The 27,253-nt window shown below is 57.1% G+C and overlaps 1 protein-coding gene across 11 annotated transcripts in view; it reads right to left on the bottom strand.

Annotated features, from left to right (window-relative positions):
* The window catches only part of ZNF185 (zinc finger protein 185 with LIM domain), a 66,312-nt gene extending 44,662 nt beyond the window's left edge, over positions 1 to 21,650 (bottom strand). For 3 of the 11 annotated variants that reach the window (XM_074323471.1, XM_019711241.2, XM_019711242.2), the window contains exons 1-10: positions 21,508 to 21,642; positions 6,969 to 7,047; positions 6,677 to 6,800; positions 6,202 to 6,267; positions 4,046 to 4,084; positions 3,860 to 3,937; positions 3,130 to 3,219; positions 2,215 to 2,301; positions 773 to 856; positions 426 to 467 (exon numbers count right to left, since the gene is read on the bottom strand). In XM_074323471.1, the coding sequence (XP_074179572.1) occupies positions 426 to 467; positions 773 to 856; positions 2,215 to 2,301; positions 3,130 to 3,219; positions 3,860 to 3,937; positions 4,046 to 4,084; positions 6,202 to 6,267; positions 6,677 to 6,800; positions 6,969 to 7,002 (644 nt within the window). In that variant the 5' untranslated portion in view covers positions 7,003 to 7,047; positions 21,508 to 21,642. Of the gene's footprint in view, positions 1 to 425; positions 468 to 772; positions 857 to 2,214; positions 2,302 to 3,129; positions 3,220 to 3,859; positions 3,938 to 4,045; positions 4,085 to 6,201; positions 6,268 to 6,676; positions 6,801 to 6,968; positions 7,048 to 21,507 lie in introns of all 11 variants that reach the window. The other 8 variants (XM_019711238.2, XM_074323472.1, XM_019711243.2 and 5 more) reach the window with 4 other exon arrangements.
* Positions 21,651 to 27,253: the final 5,603 nt, after the last annotated feature.

Raw genomic sequence — 27,253 nt, 5'->3', positions numbered from 1 at the left:
CATTGTTCAGCCTGTCCCTGGTAGGATGGGAGGGAGGGCAAGGGAACAACTCCTATGTCCCCCCATAGCTACCTTTGCTTGAAAACATCAGAGGCCCTTGGAAATACTATGGCTTCATCTTGGGTCAGGGGCCCAGTCCTGTTATCTACTGGCAAATGGGAGCTTCCAGCCATAAGCTGTGTTCTCTCAGCCAGGCTCCTACCTACACAGAACTGGCTGCTGGGACCATAAGTGCCGCCACAGCCACCCAGGTGCTTGCCTGGCCGCCAGACAGAAGCCACCAGCTCCTCACAAGAACCCCTGCTCAGGGACAGCAGTTCCACCCCATCCCATGACCCTTTCCCAGTGTCCACACTACACTGCAGCCGACAGGAGGCGTCCATGGCCCGTGACAGGCTTCTCACACTTTCCTTGCTGACACTTACCTCTTCGCTATGAACGGGGCTTGTGTCTCCTGGGCAGGGCTGCTGGAAAGGAGGCAGAAAGGTGACGTGTTGGGCAAAATGTATGGGGTAGACAGGTGACATCATGACCACACTGCCCCAGAGGGTTCTGGGCCTCTCTCCCTTCCTAGGACCTTGGCTGCCCTGATGGCAGCAGCCAGACCCCTTAGGTTTTCAGAAAGTGCATCTGAGAATTCCAGAAGGTCTAGCTAAGAGGGCCCACTCACCCCACCTTTCAGCAGGCAGAGGAAGACCGGAGACCTGAGGGGACTATTTCAGAGCATGGAGCCTGCTGGTAGCTGAGCTGTGTCTCCTGCTGTGCTACTTACCTGGTGCTCTTCTTGGCTGCTGACAGGACGTAGGAACGCTCCCGGGGAGCTGTCTTCCTCACCACACTGCTTGCAGCTTCTGACCTGTGGTGGCACAGGGAAGGGGCATCTGATGGGCAGGATGGCTCAGGCCACCCCAGTGAGGCAAGGGGGTAAAGCCAGTTTAGCACTTGCTCTGAGAACCATTCACAGGAAAGTAGAGACTGAGGGAAGAGTAACCCACGTTTCTTAAGCACTGTATGCTGCCAATCCGTATTGGCTCTTGGAATCCTTACAACCCAGGAAGATAGTAGGTGCTAGTATCACCCACAATTTACAGATGAGAAAACTGAGGCACGGGGAGCTGTAGTGACTTGCCCAAGATCAAACACCTAACTGGTGGCAGAGTGGGCAGTTGATGCCAGGTGGCCTGGCTTTTCCCCAGCACCTCCCAGGCCTGGCGTCCCCTGCCACTGTGGACTCTGCCCTGAGGACTGCCCATCTGCCAGGCCCTCAGCACGGGGCATTGCTCTGTTTCCTGAGCCACAGTGGGTCCAGCAGATGTTGGCATTGGCGGGGGCAGGCTGAACCTGGGAAGCTTCATTTCTTTGGTGCCTAATTGCTGCCGAAGCACCCAGCCTCACTTTGGGGTGAGGGGTATTGGAACCTCTGGAGCCTGGCCCTGTCCCCCAGGCACACAGGCCCTGCCCTGCCTATACACACAGCACACACACACACAGGGCTCTTCTGAGGGGCCCTTGCGCTGCCTAATTTGCTCCAATTTGTTCAGGTCCCTTTTTTTTTTAAATTGGGGAATACTGGGGAACAGTGTGTTTCTCCAGGGCCCATCAGCTCCAAGTCATTGTCCTTCAATCTAGTTGTAGAGGGTGCAGCTCAGCCTCCAAGCCCAGCTGCAGTTTTCAATCTTTGGTTGCAGGGGACGCAGCCCACCATCCTATGTGGGAATTAAACCGGAACCTTGTTGTTGAGAGCACACGCTCTAACTGAGCCATCTGGCTGCCCCTCTGGAAGCTCAGCGGCAGCTCGTTGTCTTCAATCTAGTTGTGGAGGGTGCAGCTCATTGGCCCATGTGGGAATCGAACTGGCAACCCTGTTGCTAAGAGCTTGCACTGTAACCAACTGAGCCATCCAGACACCCTGTTCAGGTCCCTTTTTAACAAACTCATATAAAGTCCTGAAGCACCTCCCTCTCTGCCCTCTGCCCACCCACAGACCCTCTTCACCTGGGTTCTGCCCCATAGAAGGTTCGTAAGAAGGTCCCTGGAGCTGGCCCAGCTATGTGGGTGGTTCTGGGACTCAAAGGATAACACCTGTTGCGAGCAACCACTTCTCCAGCCCACAGGCCAGCACTGATGTCCTACATGTGCGTTTTATCACCCCAACTGGCACAATTCCTATTTCATCTCATGCACTGACTTGGGAGGCCCGGAGGGCAGCGTTACCTCCGTTTCTGCTCATCAGAAGAGAAGGGCACGTCCTCCTCTTCAGCAGCCCCTGACGCTGAGCTTCGCCTGACGTTGTAGGGTGCCCTGCGGGATGGGGAGAGGGGCGGATTGAGGATACTGGTGAGTATGGCTTCTCCTCCCACTACCTGCACCCTGCTCCCTGCCACAGGCTGCTATCCTCAGCAACTTGGCTTCCTGACTTCCATTACACGCTGGCATTGCTGCCTCTGGGCCTTTGCTCTTGATACTTCTTCCTCGAGAGCCAGCCCTCCTTTCTCTCCCTGTTCCAACACTAACTGTCCACTAAGACCCAGTTCAAACTGGGGCCCCTTCTCCAGAAAGCTGCCCTAGCTGCTCACTGGATGATGGTGACAAAGGACAAACCATATAGAGATGTGGGACCCCTGGGAATCATGGGTACAATCTACCCCTCTGTCCAGAGTTCCCCTCCCTGGGCACACAGGCCATGAGGAGAACTCCAGAGGGACCCCCAAAGATTTATACCCAAGAAGCAGATCAGATTTAGGCACAAAGTGCCCACAACGGATAGTCTTGCAGAGCCGGCAGCAGGCTTAGGATTGTCAGGCCCCAGCCTGACCCAGCCCGGCCCTACCCAGGCTGACAGCCTAGCCTAGCGGGGCTGCACAGGCATGTCCAGGAAACTGCCAGCCAGAAGCAGCCCCAGGGTCATGACCTATGACCATTTATCCTGACCCACCAGCCCCTTCTACAAATTTCCTACAGCTGCTTTGGCTCAGATCAGAAAGGCAGTGTGCATGAACATCAAACTTCACCCCAATAAATTTAATAAAAAAAACAAAACTTCCTGGGGCTTGTCACCCTCTGATGGGCTCCAGTATTTGGGCTTGTCCCTTGGAGGGGACCGAGCTGGGTCTGCCATTGCATACTCACAGCTTCTTGTAATCCTCGGTGGTCATCTTGTAGCCGGAGGAGGGGGAGCGGAGGAGCCCAGCGGGAGCTGCTCTCACCAGACTGGCCGTGCTGGAGAGACAAAGAGTTTTCATGTCCCCACCTGCAGGCCCCCTCTCGCCTCCAGATTTGCCCACACAGCCCAGGCACAAGGTGGATGGATGAGAGAATGCTGGTGGCCTTTCCTCTCTGTTCTCAGCCCTGCCAAACACCCAGAACATCTGCAGCACCCTGAGCAGGGCAGCCCTCCTGCTAAGGGCAGACCCAGCCCCTTTGGCCCTGCCTTTCTGATGGAGCCCAGGTTTAGCCTGACACCAAGGTGCTTTATGCCACCTCAGCCTGCCAGGAAGAAGGTGGCCTAAAGCACACAGCTCACGGCAGTCAATCAGCAAATCAAAGCTCCCTGCAAGTCAGGACTGGCTCAAGGGCAAGGTCACCAGTAGTGGCCCCAGGGACTCTACTCCCAGAGACCAGAGTGCCCGAACATGGCCCAGCACCTACCTGGGGGCTTCCAGCCCCCGTGGTGCAGCTGCATCTACCCCAACCCATCTCTGATCGCCCCTGTGTTGCTCTCCAGGGCCCTACCCTAGACAGGAACAGAGCTGCCACCTGCCACCCCCTCAGTGACTGGAAGAGTACTTTCTCTGCATGAGCCTGGCTCAGGCCCTCACAACTCCCCACCGGCTGCCTAGCCAGCGCCCCACGGACATACCTTTTCGGAGCTCCGTTGGCCTTAGGAAAGTGCTGCTGGGGCTGGGATGAGCTGTCTATGGGCTTGGTGAACACTCCCCTAAAAGAGAGCCCAAAAGAAGCAGCCCAGTGAGCTCCCAGGGAGAAGCCAAGGGGCAGTGTGGGCAGGTACGGACGGGAAGGCAGTCAGGGTCCCACTGTCACCTACCGGATGATGTAGCCAGTGGGAGCCCTTGTGCTTGTAGACCTGCCAAGGAAAAAATGCATGAAGTGAAGTGAGGCCTTGTGGGGGCCCTACTTTCTCCATGGCCCTAACGACAGCCAAGCGGTTGGGCTGGTGGGTGGGTGTCCCAGTGCAGTCAGAATGAGGGGAGCAGGAGTGGCCAGGGGCTTCCCCCGAGAGCCAGCCACCCTGTACCCCTAGTCTGGTGCCTACTCTGCTCTGCCTGTCTCTCTTATGCTCCCCAGGAAAATGACCTGTGGCTGATGGTTCTGGGCCCAGCCCAGCATGGCCCTGGCTCACAGCACATGCCCAGGAAGGAAGGTGTGCTCTATGGCTGGGCATTTGCTGCACAGGGGTCCCCTTCAAAGTCTGGTTTCTCCCTGGCTTGCCAGGGCCCCAGTGCCCGCCTGAGCGAGAGCTCTTCTGGGATTGCTGACAGCCCTGCCACCATCTACTTGTGGAGCTGACCCAGTTCAGGTTGGCGGTTCCATGGTCAGAGGCCTGGGACTGAGGCCATGGCAGGCAGACACTACGGCTCCTGACCTGATGCCCCACACAGCCTTTTCCAGGAAGGCTTATAAGGGCCCAAGGGGCAGAGTCCAGGCATGAGCCAGCCATGGCCAGCTGACCCTTTCTTCCCTCTCATCTGGGGCTTCCCCTCCTCCAAATCCTGGGACACCCACATCGCAAGTCTTTATGGAAGTTTGGGACTTGAGGACATGGCCAGGGCTTGGTCAGTGGCTGGAAAGCATTACCTCTATGTGCTCAGCACTTCCTACTTGGGAGCAACCGAGGGGGCTCAGAGGATTGGGGGGGTGCTGTGGGAGCCAAGGGCTGACAGTGTGGGCAGCCAGGGCTCAGGGGCAGGAGACAGGGACTCTGTCCAAGAATAGGGGACCTTGGGGCTGGAGCAGCGGGAGCAGGCCTAAGGGGAACCCATGCAGGCAGGCAGGCAGGAAGGGCAACACAGAGCGGCCGGGTTTCCCATTGTTGCAGACCTTGTCCTTAACTGGGGAGAGCCTCCCAGAGGTAACCAAGTTGCAGGAAAAGAATGAGAGCTGAGGTTTATGTAGACTTCCAGTTACCCCTGCTCTAGGACCTGAGTCACAGAGCCCCAAGACGTGCTTTCCAAATGCACCCCCAAACCAAAGCCTAAGGTGAGAACTGCACCTTCCCCCACAGTAAACAAGTCCTCTCAGGAGTAGACTCTTTGAACCATCCTCAGGTCCTTGCCATCCTTGCCAATCACAGTTCTCTCTGCATGTTCATCTCTCTACTTGGGTCATACCCATGGTCCCTGCTAGTATGTCAGTTCCCTGAGGAGAGGGCTGTGTTTCCTGTGCCCAGCACAGGACCTGGCAAGTATTGGATGCTGAGTCATTGAGGGATGACAGGTAAGGCCACAGTTACCAGAGGTAGCCCCTGAAGCTAGCAGTGAATATGGATCCCTCCCTTCCAGCTGCCTCCACTGCCTTACCACCACCTGACAAAGACCCTGGCACTGCACTCGCTGCCAACTGTTGGCTGTTTGGAGCAAGGAATCAAGCCTGAATTTTGGGGTCCCCCACCCCTTTACTTCTCAGGAGCAGTTGCTGCAGATCTGGGCAGGATGTGCCCACGCGTCAGAGCCTCCCTAGACTCTTCTTTGCAAAAGCCCTCAAAATAGAGAAGAGATGGGCTGTTCTCCTCGGCCAGCTGTCAAAATATGTCATCCTGAACTTAGGAGACAGCTGGCACAAATGTGTGAGACTCCCCTGGCATGACAATTACCAGGTCCACTCAGCAAACAGGGCCACCTATGGAGGGAGTCACGTGTGACTCTCAAAGCACCTCAGGGACGTTGTGTCACTCCCTGCAGGTTTCAATGACGATTTTGATCCCGTTTGATAGGTGGAAGCACGGGGGCCCAGGAGGGGAGGCAGCCAGTCCTGAGGCCACGCAGCAAGGCCAGGGAACTGGAGCCAGTGACTCCTGTACTCTCCCTTTCCCAACAGGGCGCAAAGAAGGAAAAAACATCCTTCTTGTGAATTTCAAATGACTAACTGCAGACCCTGGTGTCCCTTCTCAGCTCAGGTTCCCTCCTTGTTCCCTGAGGACTGAAGTAGGAGGCCCGCCACCAGCCATCGGGTACTACCTCTTACCTGGTCTTCATGACCTCCCCAGCTGAGGAAAAGGATGTGGCACGACTCCGGCCAGAGGGTAGCTCTCTGGGGAAAGAAGGATCCCAAACGAGTGGCTCCCAGCCCCCTGCCATCAGCTACCTTGTGCCTCCATCCTAGAGGCTGCCTGCTGGACCCCAAGGCAGCTGAGGGAGGAGCAGTACATGCACCCCCGGAACTTGGCCCACCATTCCCATCTCACCTTCTCCTTCCCCAGACCACCTCCACATTCCACAGGCACATGCACACCCCGGCACCCAGGGCTTTCCCACCCTGTGACTTAGGTTGAGGCTTGCCCTTAGCTGGATTGCTTTCCACTGCTCCACCCTCTCTAGCTGGCCTATGGCCACGTTGGCTGGCCGAGCTCTGAATGGTGGAAGCCCCTCAACATGTCCAGGTGTGGACGAGACCCGTGGTTCACAACCCCAGCCCTACCCTGTTGCCCTCCTGTACTTACAGGGTATGGCCCTCCGATTCATCCTGCTTGGTGATCCAGCTCTTGTCCCCCTTCAGAGTGGTTCGCACCTTCATCTGCTTGAGGACGTTACTGCGTTCCTCCTCGCCCGCTGGGAGAGACTTCCCTGGTGGGGGCAAGGCCACATAGCTTCAGAAGGAGAGCCCAGACCGGGACCGTGGGATTCCTTTCCAGCCCTCCCAATATGCCACTCTCTCTGCTGCCCAGGCAGCGCTCGTGAGCCTGGCAGGGCCAGCATGGAAGAAGCCAGTCACATGCCGAGCCCGGGCCTCACCTTTGGTACTGCCTCCGAGAGCTGAGATGCTCATGGCGCGTGCTCTGCAGGTCCCTTCTCAGTTGATTCAAAAGGGCTCCTGGGACAAAGGTAAGCGCATAGCTATCACTTCATGCATTTATAATGGCTCACGGGTCACCATGTGGTCCCTGGCATACCAAGACCATCCGGACTGCCTTTTGGGCATTGGGAAGCAACAGCTGGTCGAGGCCAGGGAGCCAGCACTCACTGCTGGGTGGCACACCCACGTCTGCCCAGGGCCGCTCACCTGGGGAACACCGCCTGGGCTGCCAGGGGCTGTCTCTTTGACAGATGGCTGATAAGGACAGACCACAAGCCCTCCTAGAGTTCTGATGGCCAGGCTCCAGGTCCAGGTGAGAGTAGGGGACAGAGTGGCAGCAAGGGAACCTTCACAGTGCCACATAGTTGACAGGCTCCCTGAGGCCCGGCACTGGTGGACTCAGACGGAGGGACTGGGGAACGGTGGAGGGGGGTTGGGGGACCAGCCCCTTTGGGGTTGGACCGTCTCTCTCACTGCTTAGTAGCTGTCTGCGAGACCTTGGGCCAGTCACCTAACCTCTCCAGGCTGCATCAATGTTCTCATTTGTAAAATGGGAGTTAAAGAAAAGTCTACCCTTCAAGACGGTAGGATGACAAGAGTGCACCAATGTCTTGCAAATGCCCGGCGCCACCTGGCACAGCCAAGATCACAGGGCAGTTGGGCAGGAGCCAAGCAGCAATGACTCTGAACCTGTCCTCGCTGGAGAGGGGACTGTGGGTGATCCTCAGTCAGTACAAACAGAGCCTGGGGCTGTGCAGCCCTGTGTGCTTCAGGGGTTGGCTCCATCTCCAGGGAGGCCAGGGCCACGCTGCCAACTCCTTGTGGCCCTCAGGGACCAGGCAAGGGTGGGGATCTGGTAAGGGCTTGCTGCTGTGTCTGGGAAGTGGGGGAACGTCCTGTGCCCTGCTTTTTCTTCCTCTGTCTTCTGGCCCATCTCTATCTTCTTACCTCCTCTCTGCCCTTCAGCCCAGTACTGCCCTCCTGTGGCCAGTGAGGGGTGGGCCCTGAGGCCTTCACAGCTCCATGATGGCTGTTCGCCCCAGGAAGGGCTGGGGTGAGGAAGCCAGTTCTCAACTTGTCACAGCCAGCCTCTTGGGCCTCAAGAGAGGAGCTGGAGGCTCAGGTGAGCAGCCATCATGGGAAGCAGGGGCCTAGCTCTGCCAGCATAGTCCAGAGAAAGAGCGGCCTCTCTCTCTTAGGGGCTTGCCACCCTCTCGGCCCTTCCAGGGCCAGGCCCAAGCAGCCAGATCCTGCTGCCAGCTGGCAAGGCCTGGGCATGTTACTGTGGAGGTCAGGGGCACACTACAACGGGCAGGGCAGGAGGCCAAGAGCAAACCAAATTTGCCACATCAGCAAGAGCTGGCTTTCCCATAAACTGCACCAAATGAGCAGCCCAGGAGGCCCGAGCCTGCTGTGTGCCAGGAACGGCACCTCATCACCGTGAATGGGCACCCTGCGTGCCCAGCCCCTCCACCAAGGCGGCCACGTCGGAATTCTACTGAGCAGAGCACATTCCATAGGGTGATCCTCACAGGCTCCACTGTCCCATCCCAGCCACCCATGGTGTGGCCCCCCTGGGCAGGGCACACAGACTGAGTGGGCTCCTGAGACCTTGGTCCATCTGTCTCCTGGTGCTGCTGGCTGACTGGCTGTGAGAGCTTGGGCAAGTCCCTTGCCTCCTCTGGGCCTCAGCTCAGGAATTCCTAACGCTCAGTCTTTAGGTTCCTTCAGGAACTCGTTGCTCTCCTCTTGACAAACCTGTTGGCCACGTTGCCTAGAAATTTTCTACCTCATCAGAACCAAAGAAGCTACTTCCAAAATCAGGACAGACTCACATACATGCAGAATGGCAGAGACAGAGGAGCCACTGGGGACTCCTGGGCCAAAGGGGCAGGGACATGCACAGGGGCCCTCAGTGAGGGTGGGCGGAGCAGGCGTGGTGCCCAACGCTGCCTCAGGCCCTGTCTTTACAGTTAAGACCCTAGTCCCAAGATTAAGGCAAAGACCAGGAATGATGATTCATCTCAGAAACCAAATATCTTTTTCTGATGGGACAATATATGAAAGAGTCAGAAAGTAGTGTTTCCACGGGACTGAAGAGGAAGACAGCTCTTTGGTACAAGGGGCTTTTAAAGTGATAAGTGCTGGCCAAACAGATGGACACCTGAGGTTGGAATCTAGGTCCCAGCTGGAGAGCTAGCTTCTTCTTCCACTTGACCATGCCCTCCTCTCCCCTACCCCCCAGCCCTGGTTCAGGCCACAGTCACTTTTGACCTGTCCCTGGTCCACCTACTTTTATCTGTACCTCCTTCTGGGAGCACTCATCTGCCCCTAATCCCACTGGGCCTCGATTCTCATTCAGCTTCTGTGGACTCCCCACTAGGACTGGGGTAAGCTCCTGACCCAGGCACTTTTTTCTCCACCCCCCCCTTAATGTTGACACTGCTCCAAACAGACCATGTGCCTCAGTATCCATGGAAGGTGGCCCTCTAGCTCCTCCTGCCCCTTCTTCAGGGCCCCACCTGTCCTTGCTCCTAGGGACCTCTCCCCTCCTCTGCCCTGCGCACATCGGTATTGTGGAACCAAGTCTTCCCAGACAAGACCTGTCCGCTCCACCAGCCTCAGTGAGGACAGAGTCCAGGCATCCCTCACACCCCAGCACACAGCCTGCACAGAACACCCCTGCCACTGGGCTGCAGGCTGGCAGGGGCCATGCTTCTGACTTACCAAACACCATTACCTCTTCTTGGACGCAGGTCTCCTCTCAGACCCGCCATCCCTGCCACTCTTAGAAAGCAGAGCGGAGCGGCCACCCAATCAGGGGACAGCCAGAAAAACCCTCACTGCAAATAGGGGCAACTTTGGAGAATGGGGGGCTGAGCACTCAGAAGGGTGTTTCCTGGGCAGCTCCCATGCACTGTTGGTGGGCAGTTCAAGAGGGGCGTCTTTTTGGAGCACAAATCTCCATACGGACTGAAAGCCTTAGAAAGGGCAGCCATTGATGCAGCAGTCCCCGTGACTGCATTATCTCCTAAGGAGACAACTGCATAAGGAAACCAAGTACACAAGAAGGGCATCATGCCAGGGTTGAGTGTCATGGTGAAAATTTGCCAATAATCTCAATTCCCAATAGTCCTTTTTAAACGTATAATGGTTCATTGTTCAAGCACATACTATGCAGCCATTACAAATGCTATTGATATATACGACATTTAACAAGCCTTCGTGTGTGTGGTTTCCATATGTCATTAAGTGAAAGGCAGCTTTTAAAACAAGATGTATAGGATGGTGCCATTTACATAAAAATGTACATGGAAAGAAGACACCTGAAAGGATACATATAAATATACTTTGCGCCTCTGTATTTCTAATTTTCCTATCATGAACGTGTATTGTCTGTGTGCTGACGACTAAACAAACAATGGTTTAAGCAAATGCAATAGGAGCTGGGGCTGCCTGGACAGCTAAAGGTGGGTCTCAAAAGTTGTACAGGTGAGCGGTGCCGAGGAGGAATCCACATGAGGAGAGTGAACGGAGGCAGTGACCCTGGGAATTCTCTCTCTGGCTGGGTGGACATCCCAGGGGCGAGGGGGCCGACGCCCTGGGCCTGCAGGGCCCGATGTGTGCCCAGCTGCCAGGTGCCTTGCTGTGGGCACACGAGGCCTCCTCCAGGAGCCTCCGTCCTCTTTGCCCACGAGCTCAGGCAGGGAGGGAGAGCAGGTGGTGCGTTGAGGGTCTGATCTCAGAGCAGGAGGTCGCAGCAGCAGCAGCTGCCAGCAGCACAAAGCCGAGGCACCCCTGGGAGTGGGAAGCCGGCTTCCCTCACGAATGTAAGGGGCACGGTAGGACAGAATGAATGCAGTTTGCAGGTGCTGAAGACACTCCCCACCCCAAGGCCTCCCCCCACCCACCCCCGACCCAGGCTGTGGAGTGCTGTTCCCAGGGAGAAGGAGGCCATGGAAGGGGCTGCTCTGAGCATGGGTGTTGGCAGCGATGGTGCCAGGAGACCCGAGTACAAGGATGGGTACCTCGGCCCTGCCCTTCCATGGGGCCCCCGGGCCGTGGACTGCGAGCTCGCTAACAAGGCAGGGGCCCAGTCCAGGGGCCAGGAAATGCAAGCCTGGCAACAGGTCTGCAACCGGCTGGCAGGACCTGTACTTTCATCCCCGCTTCGCCATGAGCAAAGGAGCCCGGGGAGGTGGGGCGACCGGCCCCACTTCCCACTTCCCGGGGGCGGAGGGCACAGCCGGAATCTCAGCTGCAGCCCCTCAGTAGCCCTGCTGACCCCATGCTCCACGGCTAGGAGTGGTCCTCGCAGCAAAGTGCCGGGGTGCCGGTGGCCCAGGCACACCCCCTCCTCCACTGGCACCTGTACACGTCCTCCAAAGCCAGGCACTTGGCCTCAGCAGCTGACTGCTAGAGGGAGGGGACTCGAGGACTCCAGCCGGCCACCCACTCAGTGTCTGCCTGGCTGCTCAGCCTGGTCCAGCCACTACTGACTCCAAGCACCGGACCCCAGAATCCCCTCCGAGGAGGGCGGCCCACACCCCTGCGGCCCCCAGACTCTCCATCCCCTCTGCATCTGAGATGCAAGATGCTGACCAAGTTCAAGAAGACATGAAATAGAGAAGCTTCTCTGACTGCGACCTCTGCCCCTCCCAACTCACCCCATGGAGAAGGTGGAGAGGGAAGCGAGATTCACTGGATTCCGGGATTGTTCCATTTCCAGCCGCCTTCAGAAGTGAAGCAGGAGACCTCTTACCTCCCCTGGGGCCTTCCAGTCTTACACTTCCCCTGATGCATGAGCCCTGCCATGCAGAAGGCCTCCTCACTTGACAGCAAAGACATCTCTGCTCCTTGTGTCTAAGTGGCCTCACATGGCTGTGAGGCTGTCTCCCTCTCCAAGCTTTGGTCTCATCTGTAAAGTGGTTCCAAACCAGCAAGCCTGTGGACCTGCTGTCTAGGTCTCCTCCTGGCAGGGTACCCCCAAGCCAGAGCACATGCTGCTCCCTGGAATTTGGGTATTTTGATGCTACTGGGTGTCCTCATCTCCCAAATGGCCCAGACAGCTACTCGGTGCATCTCATGTCTACCTTGACAGGGAGAAGTCTTCTGGTTCCTTAGGAATTGCCATATTGCACTGCTTGGGGGCCTGGCCTGAGCCACCAAAGGAGGGTGGTTTATCTGCCACCTTCCACTCCAGCTGTCCCTCCGAGCACACTCCTGGAGCCTCACTAGATGAAGCCCCACTAGGCAGTACCACTCTTCATGCCAACTCCGAGCAAGATATTACACTCAGACTGCACTAGCCTGTCCCATGGCAGTTCAGGACCAAGTCCAAGTTCTCCTGAGCGGGCCAGGCCACCTCAGACACCAGGTGGATGCCCCCAGCCCACCCTCCTGGCCCTTCACCCCTTTCTTTCTCTCCCATTAGCCTGCAGATGTTTCTTGGGGCAGGCAGGGGGAGATGGGGACAGGCCCTCCCTGATGCAGCTGGCCTGTGAATGTCAATGGGCACGCTCCCCCTGCACCTTCCTTCCTGCTTCAGAGCCTCTGCCCAGCAACCTCCCAGGGAAGGGGCCTCTGGCCCTGATTGGACAGACAGAAGCAAGGAGCCAATGAGGGGGTGCAAGGAGCCATAGCAAGCCTGGTGTTGTCAGTGGAGTCGGAGCTGATGCAGCAGCTAATGCTGGCAGATTAGTGGGAGGGGGGAGGCTGGGGGGAGTCACAGACAGTGACGCAAATGCTTGGCTGATGCGTGAGGAGACAGAGATGGCGAGAGAAGCAGCAGGAGGAGGGGGCGCCTCACACCCCACAGGGACATGCTCTGCGTCCAAACTTGGAGAAAGTTTTCTAGAATAGCCACCCTGCTTGACTCCACAAGTTGTGCATACCTCCTTTTGCAAGCAACCCTCTGTGTCTTTGCCCTTGCAGCTACCTTCTTGCCAATGGCCTTGAGCTTCAGCCCAGGAGGCATCCCAGAGGAAGCTTCAAGTCCTCAGGCCCCTGGCTCAGGGATACAGCCTGGTCCCATTTTTGGTCACACTACACTAAAAAGTCTGCATTCACCACTAGCCTGGAAGGGAAAGTGGTCCACAGGAGAGGAGGAAGGTGTAGAGGTACAGAGTCTACCTTGGGCAGAGAGTCCCACAGCCATGGGCATGGGTGGGGAGGGCCATTGGCCTGGTGGCCCTCTCTGGCCCCCTGTGTGTCACCCCATCCTGGGGCCCTCACTCCCGTGCTGCTGCTTCCCCCATGCCAGTACACCCAGCATTGAAATGTCTGTTCCCGCTCACTCTGCACAGCTGGGAAGGGCTGGCTTCTTCCAGACAACTTGAGGCACACTGAGAAGGGGGCAAGGCAGCTGATCCTGCCAACACAGGCAGCCTGGCCCACCCCACACCCCAGCCTCTGGACCCTGGCCTGGGATTTTTGTGGCAAGGGATTGCGTGAAAGGAGGCAGCAGGCTGAGTGACTACCCTTCACCCGCCCTGGGTGGCAGGGGAATAGGGGGTGCTGGATGCCAGGCAGGGACCTCCTAGCTAAACTGGGAGGGAAAAGGAACAAAACACATGTAGCCAGGCCTTCCAGGAGCATGGTACATTGTTGTACACGAAGGAGCCACAGACAGAGGGTATGGGTGTTGGGGTTTGTCTGAATGTGTGTGTGCTGGGCGCTGGCCACCATGAGCAAGCATGAGTGAGCATACCCTGGGCAGAAGAGCAAGGGGCAGAGCTTCCCCAGAGGTGAGTTGTGACAGTCTGCACCCAGGGAACTGAGAGGAAGCCTGGCGGCCCCATCCCTGGCCAGCAGTCATTGCAGTTCTGTCTCTTGGAATCAGAGCCCGCTGCTCAGTTCTGGGTGGACCTTTTAGGGGTCAGGGGTCGGCATGAGGAAGCAGTAGGACAGAGCAAGAGTATACAACCCAGATCACAGCCCATGCAGCCAAGCCCAGTGACCAAATGCGGATGTAGCAAGTAACATCTGGATGAAGCCATCAAGGCCTTGGGCCGCCCAGTGCAGGGCTCAGCTGCTGGGCCCACCTCATGTTTTAGTGAAACTCTGTGTTCAAGCATTTTCATGGGGCTCTAGGGCAGGGGGATCTCACAAAGGCAGAGCCTGAGAACATGGCCTCCCTCATAAGTGCTCCCATCTGGGTCATGAGGGGAGAGGTGAAGTGATGAAAAGTCCCTTGTCTCCCAGCAACTTGTTGCTAAGATGGGTAGACCCAGCCAGTTCCGATCCTTCAGCTGGGTGCTGCCAGGGGTCTCAGAGAAGACAGGTGGCCTCATGGGAAGGAGACTCCTTTCTCCCATGGGGCCTTGGCACCCCACCATTGCATGAGGGTGTCAATGACTAAATCATGGAAAACCAAAGGCCGCAAGGGGACCCCAGCTGTCACACCCGTCTCCTCCGGCTCTCCTTTGAGATCCTGAGTTGGTCTCTACAACCCCAAGGCTCCGGACTGTCAGAACTACCTTCTCAGGCTGTGCCCCTACTCCCCTGTGTGACAGCCTGACTTACTGGAGACCTGCCCTGGTGATGGCGGATTCTGAGCATGGGGGAGGCTCCTGCCCATTTGCACTGTAAATGTTCCCTTTGGATAAAGAGCCTCCAGTGGCCCCAGCATCAGGGAAAGGACTCAAAGAAAAGTTCCCATGCCTTAGAGTTACCTTCCAGTATAGACACCCAGATCTTCCTTGGGCGTGTGTCAAGCAAATGCCTTTGAGCTTCAAAGTCAGGGTCCTCTCTTGTGCCTAAGCACCTGTGAGAGGCCCCTCTCAAGCTCCTTCAGGGTAAGGAGCTGTCCCAGGATTGCGGTGGTCTGTATTACCAAGAGAAGGGTGACACATAGGTAGCCAAAGCCCACCTGCTGGGGAGCCCTGTCTGACATCCAAGGGGTGGCAAGTGTCTTCTCCCAGACTATCCTTCCTTAGAGAGCTTTCCTCTGCAGCCAGCTTGGCTGCCCCTGAGCCTGAAGGGGGCGTGTTCAGAAAGTTTCAGAGACGAGTCAGCTGGGTCCATCAACTGTCACTGCCATCAGACATGTGGAGGACTTCGTCAAGGCCTCGAAGCCACACATCCGTTTGTCTCTTCCAACTCAGGCGCAAAGGAAAGAGCACTAGACAAGGAGTCCAAGTCCTGGTTCTGTCAGAACAAGTCACCGGAAATGTCACCCTCTCTGGCTGAAGATGAAGCCCTTTTCTCCCAGTGCTCCCTGACCCCTGCACCTGGTCATGGGGCTTTAGTGTAGCCCCTCTGCTCATCACCGGGGTCACAGGATGCCATGCAGTGCCATTTTCAGAGCCCCTCCCTGTCCTGTCTTCCCGCTGGAACATCTCCTGGAGGTCAAAGGCCCATCATCATAGGGAGAGCCCAGGCTGTGGGGCAGACTCCCCAAGAAGGTTGTAGTGAGAACTGCAAGGATGAGCTGGCATGTACTCCACAGGGCAGGCTGACAAAGGCCTGAACACAAAGATGAATGGTGCCGAGGCCCCAGGCAGGACATGGCATGGAGCGTGAGGGGGCTAGGGGTCCTAAAAGTCAGGAAGCGTGACCTCCACCCCCTTCTCAGGTGCCCTTGTCTAGTCCTTTCTCAAGGCACACACTTGGTAGACTGGTAAGTTTGGACCCAGGCAGACCCAAGCCAGCACTCAGGCAGCTGACCTGATTCCCCGGGCCAAAAGGGCTGCAATGATCAAACGTCCCATTTTATGAAGCGGCCTCCTGCAGCCAGGTCTCGTGAATGAGGACATCCCGAGTCCTGGTGTCAGCGATGACAAGAGGTCAGCAGCAGGTTGCTTTCCTCCGGAGAGGGGTGGAGTGGGCACTGCTGGTACTGTTGCATGGGTTCCCAGGATCCAGAAGGTCTCAGCAGCAGCCTGAGGGAAGGGGCCCTTAGAGGCCGGCCAGAGTGATGGCCAAGCAGCTGGGTCCCCAAGCCCCGCAGTCTGATGTGTAGTACAGAGCTCCCAGGGGCCAGCGTAAGCAGCTGAGCAGAGCGCCTGACCTGCCCTGATGCTCCAGTCCCAGGGGTGGGGGGGGGAGTCACGCTGGAGGCCAACCAACAATGGGCGACAGGAAGGAGGTGTACCACATAGAAAAAAGAGCTGGAGGAGACTTGGGTTGCAGAGGGAAAATGTAATATGGAAAAAGAACGCGTGGGGGGAGTATTTGTAAATGTGCTTTACAGGTAAATGACTTCTGCATGAAAGTCTGGAATTTTACCTTCCCCCCAATACCCCAGAATCTAGACTTCTCGGCGTCAGCACTGGAGGGACCCTGGGAGGCAGACATCTGAGATGAATCAGCTCCCTCCCAAGGCGGTGGGGAGGTGGAGGTCCGAGGGGGCAAAGGGCGCCATGGCCTGCCAGCCACTGTCACTCCTGCGGGGCTGAGATTCCTTCTGGCTCTCCTGTGCCCATTTTCAAGTTCCTGGCAGGCTGAATATAAGCAACTGCTTGGGGTCACTCGGCCATTTCTGAGGTGGCTTGACCTCAAGGGCTAGTGAGGGCTTCTGGGCAGAGCCCTCTGAGATGTCTCTATGGAGGCCCAGGGCTGGGCAGGGTCTCCACCTCCCCTGCTGTACTATGAGAAGGGGCCCAGAGGGATCCTGGGAGCCCTCCTATGGGATCTTGGCTGGCTCTGTGGGCACCCCCACCCAGTTTTCTCCGCAGCCTGGGAACCAAGGTGGTCTGAAGCTCATCCCAGTGGGTCAAAGATGTCATCCCCATCCACCCACAGACAGCCAAGCAGGTTGAAAGGGACTCAGGGGTCATGGAGTGCACCTCCGCCCCAACCAACTCTCCCCCTCCAGGAATACCCTGGTCCCCTCATTGCTGCCATCCATTCGGCCTTTGCCAGAGCAGGCCCAATGACAGGGAAGTCCCCCCAGTTTTGCCCTAACATTGGCCAAAGCTAATTCCTTTTGGCCTGGTTACAGGTGATCACGAGTGAGGCTCAAGAGGAAAAGCAGTGCCCAGCCCCCTCTCCCCACCCACAACACCTCCCACCCCAGCTGACCTCGGGCAGGCCTCCTCCTCCTCCTGGCAGCTCTCTCCCTGCCCCGTCTCCTCCCAGTCCCCTCCTTTCTCACCTTCCTGTCCACCTCAGGCCCAGAGTCCCCTGAGTTCCACCCTTACCTCTTATCACTGCCCTCATTTTTGGATTCGAATATGGAGACTCAGACAGGAGAAAGCATTTCCCACATTTTCATTTGTGCAACAAACATTTGGGAAAGTTGATGCTGGGCTGGGTGCTGGTCAGACAGACAGACAGCCTAGAGCAGCTTGGGCTTGGGCACTCCCGAAAGGATGAAAGAATGAGTAGGAGCTGGCCGGGCAGAAGTGGTGAGGCAAGTTCAGCTTTTGGTTTTCGGGGTTTTTGTTTTTGTTTTCAGTCTAAACCAGGCACTGCCTGATATAAGCATTTTCACCAGGGATACCCGTTCTTGTGACTGGAATCCTTGTGCCTGCTCTCTCCATAGCAACCCTTGGCCACATCAAGCTCTCTGGGAAACTGACCTAGTCATCAGAAAGTGGCATGCTGAGCCAACGATCCCAGGGACCAGACCAAGGGGGCTGGACCAAGTGCCTGAAGTGTGCCCACAGATGGGGCCCCAACTGGGGACCACCAGCACCAGCGTGGGGACTGCCCACCACTGGCCCCAGAGGCCAGGGCTCTGCTCCGACCCAGGGTGTGGCCACAGGGCTCTCTGCAGCCACCTCCGTGGCCACCACCAGCCACCCTAGTTCTCCGCTCGCTCTTGAAATGTGAAGGGAACACGCTCTCCACGGGAACAGCTTAGTATTTCTGAAAGTGGCCTCTGGGTTCTTCTGGCATGTGTGCTTAAGCTGCAGATTCCTGCCTCCCCACATTAGAGTTTGAGAATGACACCCATAGGGCCTCTTGTCCTTTCATTTTCCAGTCCCTTCTCCACCCAGGCCTGCCCCTCCCACTTCCCTATCCCTGCCTGTCTCAGTTCTCACTCTGCGCTGTGCCCCAGCGCCCAACACGGGCAAGAGATCGGCCCAATACATATGTGTGTATCTGCAACATAAGGTAACCTGGCTGCATTCTTAATCCTCAAATGAGTCTTGATCAAGTCCCTCTCTCTGCCTCAGTTTCCCTTTGGATAAACGAACTGACAGCAGCCCTGCCCACCTCTTGACCACCCCATAACCACTTCCCAGTGGAAGGGTACTATCCCACAAGTGCCTCCATGTCAACTTTCCCCTTCCTGACGAAAACCACCAGAGACGTTAACAGTGGAAAATCAGATAAGGCTTCAAGGGAGTTCTTTGTACCAGTCTTACAACTATTCTGTGAGTTTTAAATTAATCCAAGATAAAAAGTTAAAAATAAAAACAGTGAAAATTGAAAAAGAAAGTGAATCATATTTTAATAGGCATCCAGAAATGACCTAAGAACTCAGTGTTCTGTGGCAAATCATTTAACTGTGAGTAGATACCACATGCATCGCCGGCACGAACTAGCAGTGGCTTTTAAACAACTTTTTCTTCAAGTAAGGAGCCTACAGCCCTCCCAACCTGGCACCAACCTCATCACTGGCCACCACGGCTCCTGGAGGAGGACGCTGTGGTCCTGGTTCAACTGACATCCCTGACGGAGCGCTGCCTCTGTGCCAGGCGCCAGCTGCTTGCTGCTATGCAGCCGCTGCTCCTGGTTTCAGCCTGCCTTCTGTACAGGTGACAAAACCCAGGCTTCCCCAGGTTGTGTGATATGCTCAGGTTTGCACAAATAGATAGTAGCTGAACTGGGGTTTGCACCCAGCCTGACCTCCCAGCCACTCTCTTACTCCGAGGCTGGAAAGGCGCCGCCTCCCTGCCCCACCATTCACCTCCCTGCTCTACCACGACTCCCCTGCCAGCTGTCTGACCCTTAGAAGCAATGATGCCAACATTTCCTGAACATCTGTCTCAAGGATGTGGGCCTCCCGGGGGCACTGCCCTTGTCCTGGCATCAGCCAGCTGTCTGCGGGCACAGCGGGAATGAATGCAGTGCTCCTCGTGGATCTCGACCATAAGGGACCAAGGGCCCAGGGCACCGTGTGGGCTGAAGCTCTCGTCTTCCCCGGCCGTGGTCCTATCCCATGCCATGAGGGCCTGGCAGTGGGGGCAGCCTCAGGGCTCAGCAAGCAGAAAGCAAGCTGCCGTTACACATGACCTGGCACTCTATGGGCTGTGGCTTGAAGCAACATCCAAACCAAAGGATCAGTCACCTGTGGAGGCTGAGTGGTGGAGGAAAACGAGGGCTTCCCGAGTGCATTGAGCCAGACTGGGGACTTTTCTTGGAATGCGACCTTGGACAGTTCAGGGACTGGATGCCAATGCCTAGGGTGGCCAGGTCCCAGGCCCACTGCTGAGGGCTCAGAATCCCTGCTCTACCAGATCTCAGGAGGCAACAGGGGCACTAGGCAGAAACGCCAGGAGCACAAGACAGGCTGAGAGAGGCTGAGGTGGAGCACTGGCTGCCCCTGGCGTCACTGCCCTCAGGCAGGGGCACAGAGCTCTCTGGATTCTCGGCTCGAGTTGAGGAGGAACCGAGGTGCACAATTTCGATGCAGGTGGCTGCTCTTACTGAGTAGCTGTTCTGTCTCCCCAACTAGATTGTCACTCCCAGGGCAGGCCAGCATCCAGTTTCTTTCCAGGCCAGCACTGCCTAGCTCTGGGTGGAACCCATAGGGGCTTAGGAAGAACTGACTTTGGTCTTTTGAGGACGAGGGAGAGGTTAGACTCAAGCAGTCCCAAAGGATATGTGGGCCTTGACCTGGCAGCTGCTGAGCTCCTCCTGCTTCCAAGCCCTCCTCCTCTAGGAAGCCTTCCCTGATCCTCATAGCCAGAGCTGCTCCCTTGTTCCAGGCACCCACAGCCCCTTGTGCTTATGCCACTCAGGGCCGCAGTACCCAAGGTGGTCATGGGCCACCTCTGCCGCTGACTTGTGAGTGGCCAGAAGATAGAAATGAACAGATCTGGAGCACCTGCTGTATGCCTGGCCCCGTCCTGGGTGCTTTCCATCAGCTCTCGCAGCTGAGTATGGAGGCCCCAGCCAGGCCAGGCTTCTGAAGGCCCAGCCAGGAAGGCACAATGGCTCAGGCTGGGAAGCGATGGAAGGAGGGGTTAGGGCAGGTGATACCTCACCTCAGAAAGAGGTATCACCTACTCCTTCTCATCCTGGAGTGGCCCAGAGGTGATGAGACAAACAAGTACCAAGGCCAGCCGGCAAGTTGGCCCCTGGTCTGTGCATCCATATCCTGGCCGCTTGCTTCTAAGTGGTGAGCAGGGTCTCTGAGCCACCTTTGATTTTTCAGATGAGGAGGGGAGGCCCTGGGAAGGTAGGACCCCCGCCCCAGCCTTCCTCCACAGCTGTGTGTGAGCTGGTGAGGAGGGAGTGGGACCCAGAGCCCCTTCCCACTGCGCAGGTCTATCGGCCCTTGGGACCCTGCTCCCTACTCCCAGCCAGGTGCCATGAAACCAAAGCAAGACTGGGTCCAAGTGCCAGAGGCCTTGATCACTGCTGGGTGGGGTGTGAGGGGCTCTCTCTCAAGATTCACAGATTGTGGTCCTGAGATGTGGCTGTACAGCCCTCCATGATGTCAAGGCTAAGTGCAAGCCTAAGTGCAAGCCTTGCAAGCTGAGTGCAAACGCAATTCCTACCGCACCTCAGCTGTTCCAAAGCCCAGGCACACCCACCCCCGACTTCATCTGAGCCTCCAGCAGCCCTGGTGGCAGGCAGCCTAGCAAGTTATCCCCTTGGACTGATGGAGCTGCCCAGGTGCCCCCAGCTCGGAAGTGGCGAAGTAGAGGGACGGAGAGAGGAGCTGAGCTTTCAGTCTCTTTCTGAGGCGAGGTATCACTCTGCCTTTCCAAAGAGGACAGACTCTTGGCTCCCCCTGCCCCCATCAAAACAATCCAGCTACAGAGCCCGCTCGCTGCAGATCCCCTCGATAACACCCAGCGACACTTGATTCGGCGCCTTCTGTCTGAGCAGCTACCTTCCTGGTGGCCCTTCAGAGACTGCCCAGCGCCCAGTACATGCTCATCACAAGCAACACTTCAGCCGTCTGCTCTGGGTCTTAGTTTTCTCATCTATAAAATGGACACAGGGTGAAGTATCTGATCTGAGATTCCCTAACTCTTAGGCCTGCAATGAACTCTCAGAGCACCCTGGACCCAGGCCATTTACTAACAATCAAACCCTCCCTTCCAGAAAGAGAGAGGGCCCACAGACCAGGCCAGCCTTCTCTGCCTCTCAGTCTCTTTGCTCACAGTGAAAACCAGAAAACCAGGTGCACTGCCTCTCTCCAGCGGAAGCCCAGGAGGGATGCTTGGAGTGGGCGATGATTATGGATGGGGAAACTGAGGCCCGAAGTTGTCCCTGGCACACGTCTGGGCACGGGCCCGGTGCCCCCTGCTGCCTCTCTGCCGGGCCGGGCCGACGGCGACTCGACAGCCCTACCTGGCACAGGTGCCCGTCTCACGGGGCGGGCGGAGGGTCGGGCGGGCGCGGGGCGCGGGCTCCCTCAGCCGGGCCGGGCGGCGGGCGCGGGGCGCGGGGCGCGGCGGGGAGCGCGCAGGGCGGCGAGGAGGCGCGGACTGGGCTCCGCCCGCAGGAGAACAAACAGGTTTTCTCCGGCGCCCGGAGCCTCGCCCCTCGCCCCTCCCCTCGGCCGGCCCCCTTCCTCTGCCCTCTCCTGGGGTAGGTAGATGCGCCTGGCACATTCCGCACATTCTCCCGCCAGTGTCCTGGCCGGCCCGCCTCTTCCCGGCCCCGCCCCGCGGGGCTGCTGGAGAAATCAAGGCTGGGGCTCCCCGCACGGAGCCGGGAGCGAGCTCCAGGAGGCTCTGCCGCGGTGGAAAACTTCCAGGCAAATTCCTCCAGGCTCGCGGCCCCGGGCTGGGAGGCCTCCGCCACGTGAAGGGCCCCGCTGCCTAGCTGCGCCCCTGCCCGCGCCCGACGCGATCTGGCCCCCGCTCGGGGCCAATGACTTCTACAGATGCTGCGGGTTAATTCTGTCGAGAACTCCTGTTCCTAGATCCATTTTACAGATGGAGATCCCAGACAGGGGTGGAGAGGGGGGCGGAGGGGGCGGGGGGCTGAGATCATGCAGGAAGTCCCGGAGGCTGGGAAGAAGAAAGTGAGGCCGCACAGGGGAAGTTCTCACCCTGAAAGTCCATCCTGGGGGGACTTGGGGTTCTCAAGGCACAACATCGAGTACCCCGTCAGCGAGCAGGGCCACCTCACAGGCTGGGTAGGGAGACACGTCCAAACACCAAAGGCCAGTGCCGTTTGATCAGTGTCACCCATTTGTGCTTTTCCAGTCTGTCTGTCATTCATTCAAGCTTCCTGAGTACTTGCTATGTGCAAGGCACTGAGTGGGGGGCTAGGATGGAGGCAGCATCAAAAGAAGCACCTAACCCTACCTGTGGAGGCCTCCCGGTCCAGGGACGGTTAAGCCAGTCCAAGAGACAGCAGAGTTGGTCTAGTTGGCTTATCAGAATGACAGGATCAAAAGGATGGACCAACAGGTACTCCTTCATCCGGCCCTGCCAAACCTATGTCCCAAATGGCCCTCCAATCCATCCACTTCTCTCCACGCCCACTGCTACTACCCGTGCTGGTCTCCCTGCCTTTGGTCTCACCTTCTTCCTATCTAGTCTCCACACGGAAGTCACTTTAATAGTTGGTTACACGTTACTCCCCTGCTTGCAGCTCTTTGATGGCTTCCTAATGCTCTCAGGATAAAAGCCAAACTCTTTAAGGGACCCAAGGATTTGGCTGTGCCCACATCTCTGCAGGCCCAGCCATTCGCCCCCTGGATTCACTATACTCCAGCCATGCTTGCTTCCTTCTGCCTTTGGAATACATCACAAGTCCTGTCTCCTTGGGGCATTTGCTCCTGGCACTCAGACTCCCTAGGATGTCCTTTGTCCTCTTGTCTGACTAGTGAACTCTTAGTCACTCTTCAAACTTCCCTCAAGCATCTGTAAATCCTTCCTGACTGCACAGGCCACCCAGTCAAGCTGATCACTTCCTTCTGTGCTTCCCCAGCTCCTTCTGACAACATCGATCTAGCATGGCGGCCATCACCCTTTATTATTCTAGATGGTGAGTTCAGGGAGGCCAGTGCTCTGCGTGAGTCATCACTGGAGCATGGAGAGCAGCATAGGGGATTTGCAGAAGGAGAGGATTCTGGAAGCTGTCCTCTTCCTTTTCTTCCTGGATTTTATCAGGTAGAAAGGAGGTGACAGTGTATTTGTGAATATGTGTTAGGGGTAAGAGTGGGGGGTTTATAAACAGTCACTTTACTTCATCTTTGTCTCTTGCCAATAAGAGTTTCTGCGCTTATAGTCTGGTGGCCAGCATCTAATGCCTTCCTGCTCCCATCCCCCACCTTGGACTGCTGGTGGCCACGGATGTATTTGGCTTGGCGTCCTAGCTCTTAAACATAGTCACTATATGACCTAGGGTGTGTCACATCCCCTCTCTGGGCTCCCTTCCCCGTCAAGAGCTCCTAGCTTAAAGAGAGAGAATGTAGAGGACACAGTGATGAATTTGACGTAGGGGTGAGGAAGAGGGTAGCCTCTCCCTCCCAAGGCCAGCACTGGGAATGGGCAAGCCCACTCCAGAGCCCTCAGGCTGCATGGGCCAGCTAGAGAGCACAAGCACAAGTGTTGTCCCAAGCCATCAATGGCCAGTCAACAAGGGGGGCCCATCAGCTAGGCCGCCCCAGGGCCTCGAGCTCTCCCTTGTCCCAGGTGATTCAGCCCTGCCCAGGACAGATCTGCCACGACAAGGACAGCCAAAGGGACCAGCCTTTCCTCAACTCCTCCCTCCCTGCCAGACTGCCAGGCCCTGCAGCTGATCTCGCCTGCAAACGGGTTTGACTCGAACGGTAACTGCCCTGCCCTACCCTGCCCTGCCCACCTGTTCACTGCTCAGGCACAAACCCCCTTCCCTGGCAGGGCCACCACAGCCATCTCAGTCAGGTTTCAGTGCTCCTGCCAACTTCACCAGCCTCCTCTTTGACTCCTTGTCCTCAGGCACCTAGACCCAGACACATCAACTGCTCTCATACCAACAGGCCCCTGCACAAGATGTTCCCTTGGTGGTGACCTCCCAGCCACTCTCATCTGCAACATTGGCTCCTTCATAAACTTCACCTTGGTCTAGAACTTCAGGGCCAAGACCCTGGTGGCTGCTGGATGCCCATAGCCTGGGCTCTACCCTTGCCTCGCCTGAGCTTGGCCCTGTCCCTCTCTACTCTCAACTCCTCTTGTGCGGCGGCCCCTCTCTCCAACTCCAAAGCTGGCCTAACGATGGCAGAGTACTCCTGAAGCCCCCAGCTCAGGTAGTCTCCCCACAGACAAGCAGGCCCTCAGCAAGGTGCTACTCTGAGGGTAGACGTGCTGCCTCTAACTAAGGAGGGTGGGGCCAGGCTGGTCTGCCTGGGTAGGCAAGAGGCCTGGAAGGCAAAGGCAGGAGTGGAGAGGTCCCCTATGCCGCTGGGGCCTGCAACCCATGAGCAGGCAATGGAGACATTCTCTTGGAGGACAGGTTGAAGCAAGCAGATGAGAAGGGGGACAGATGGCTGTTTGGGAAGAGCTGGTTAGCAGTACCCCTCAGCTCTAGGGAAGTCCCATTCTGATCTCCAGGCCTGGGAACAAAACTCAGGCCCCAAAGCCAACCCAGGCAGAGTGTCCCCACACCAGAATGGACTGGAAATGAACAACTGACCCAAAGTGCCATTGTGCAAATGGGGAAACAGAGGCGCAGAGAGGGATGGCATCAAGCTGTGGCCACACAGCCAGTCTGAGGCAGAGCTGGGACTAAAAACCAGGGCTTTAATTGCTCTGAATGGAGCCCCCACCCAGCCAGGGTGCTCAGGTTCATGTGTGGGGAGGCCTGGTCTCCTGTTTGCACCCTAATCCCCTCCTTCCCTCCCTTCCAGGGCCCGCCCTGCTGCCTCATACTCCTAAGCTCTTCAACCAGTTTCCACTTGCTGAGTGACTCTACTGGCTCTAAGAAGGGTGGGTACCCTGGGGAAGGGGTCCCCAGGAGTGGCTGCACCCACAATGACCCCTTAAGAGCCCCGAACCTGCAGGGCCAGCACATGGGGTGAGACCTCGCCTGCCCGGTCTTGCATTTGGAGACCCCCCTGCCCCGCCCTCAGCCTGCACTTGTGGCTAAGGGACTGGGCTGGTCCCTCTCCCTGGCAGGTGTGCATACTCAGTCACCAAATGTCCCCTTTGGGCCTCCTGTCCCCCACTGCACTGCCACCTCCAGTGCTGGCTTGGAGCAGCTCTCAGTCGGGTGGGGAAGGCAGACCAGTTCAGCTCCAAGGGGACAATCCATGCTCTGTGGACAGTGGCTCCACTGGGAGAAGGGAGGTCATACAGGCAGGCCCCCCTGGCCACAGGGACTTTTCCCATCCTTGCAGCCTGTAGTCCCCACTGTCTTTTGAATCTACTACTTTGAATAAGCCCAGGAAACAGTCTGCCATCAGTCTTGGCCTGTATGACCTGATGCCCCAGAATGCAGACTGCCTTTTGTCTCTGGCTCAGAAGCAGCCTCAGGCCAGGCCTCCAGAGCACGAGTGCATTAGCCCAGCCAAGGCCCCGCTGGCAGATAATCCCCACATGCCCTGAAGAATGGCTTTTTGCTGCTTTAAGAATCATCCACAGATCGGAAAAAGAATGTTCTAATTGGAAAACCTCCCCGCCATGGTTTTCCGGAGTTTTAGTACAGTTGGCCGGCAAGGAGGCTCCTGGGATGAGGAGGAAGGGAAGTCATGAGGAGGAGACAGTGGGCTCCCTGCCCAGCGCCCCCTCATCCCTGGAGCTCAGCCACTCCCGCCAAGGGGCCATGCTGAGGGTCCGGCCTGTCAGCAGCCTGGGGAATCCAGAGGCCGGCTGGCCCAGCTGGGAGCCACACCCCTGAGCTGGGCCCAAGCCCCACCCCCCAGAGGCCCGCTGCTGTCTCAAAAGCAGCTTGGGCTCCAGGACCCTCTGGTAGGATTGATGCCCACTGGGCATTGTGAGCACAGACCCTGAAGAGGAAAGGTGTGGAAGCCACCACCTGCTGAAGCCAGAGTTGGTGTTGGGGTCTGTGTGGCTCCCCCAGACCTGAGCGGGGCCCTAGGCTGGGGAACCTGGCAGGGGGATGCAGGCTGCACGTGGGGGGGAGAAAATGGATTTCTGAACAGCTAGATCTGTCCGGTGAGGGAGGGAGCTCTTACTCAGGGGCCCTGCTAAGCCTGGCCTGGCTAAAGTGCTGGCTGGGGGAGCCAAGGCCACAGCAACCTGAGGGGCTGTCCAGCTCCAGTAGCTGCTGATTTGTTCCTTATGGTTAAGCATTGCCTTTGCACTTAGGAAATGCCCACCTGGGAAGGGCAAATGCAGTGGATCCCTGAAACTCCTTCACACAGGAGAGTCAGGTGACTGCAATTCGCCTCTTGCAGGATGTATGCTTCTTCATTAGTCTTTTCTGGAAACCTCCCTCTCTAGGTGCTCAGCCTTTGAGAGACTGGAGGGGAGAACAGTCCAGAAGTTGCCTCCCTGTCCATATGAGCAGGACCAAGGGGCTGCTGGCCAAAGCCCCCTTGATGGAAACTCAGAGCTTCTCAGCATAAAGGGAAGGGCTGGCTCTTATCACCTTAGAAGGGCCTGTCCATTCCACTTGGCCCCAGTAAGCTGTACTTGTATGAAATCGACCAAATGGCTCTAGGCTCCCTATATTGTGCCCTCTGCCCTCACCTGCCCTGTTGTGACCTGTTATGAGTACTGCAGCTTCCTAACCATCCCATGTCTCTAGAGCTTTACTGGCCATTACAGTTGCCACTGGCCCCATGTGACTATTTACATTTCAATGAATGACAGCTAAATAAAATGGAAAATTCAGTGCCTCAGTCACAATAGCCACATTTTAAGTACTCAAGAGCCCCTATGTGGCACAGCACAGAGAGAATATTTCCATCATCACAGAAAGTTCTGGTGGACAGAGGCACTCTAGCAGCTCCACTTTTTCCTTAACGGAAGCTGGACTCCCTCCACCAAGCAAGGACCCCTGCAACCTCACCCAGGGGAGGATTTCCCTTTTCCCACACCCCACCTACCTCTGGATAGACTAGTCTGCCCTTGGATGAAAACCTCTCCCTCAAGGCTCAGGCCAACTGGCTAACACACCATCCAACATTCAGGCAAAT

This window comes from Rhinolophus sinicus, chromosome X (genome assembly GCF_036562045.2).
Source record: "Rhinolophus sinicus isolate RSC01 chromosome X, ASM3656204v1, whole genome shotgun sequence".
In the NCBI taxonomy this organism is placed as follows: Eukaryota; Metazoa; Chordata; class Mammalia; order Chiroptera; family Rhinolophidae; genus Rhinolophus; species Rhinolophus sinicus.
Note: the sequence above shows the minus strand (reverse complement) of the source record. Positions and strands in the feature narration are given on the sequence as shown.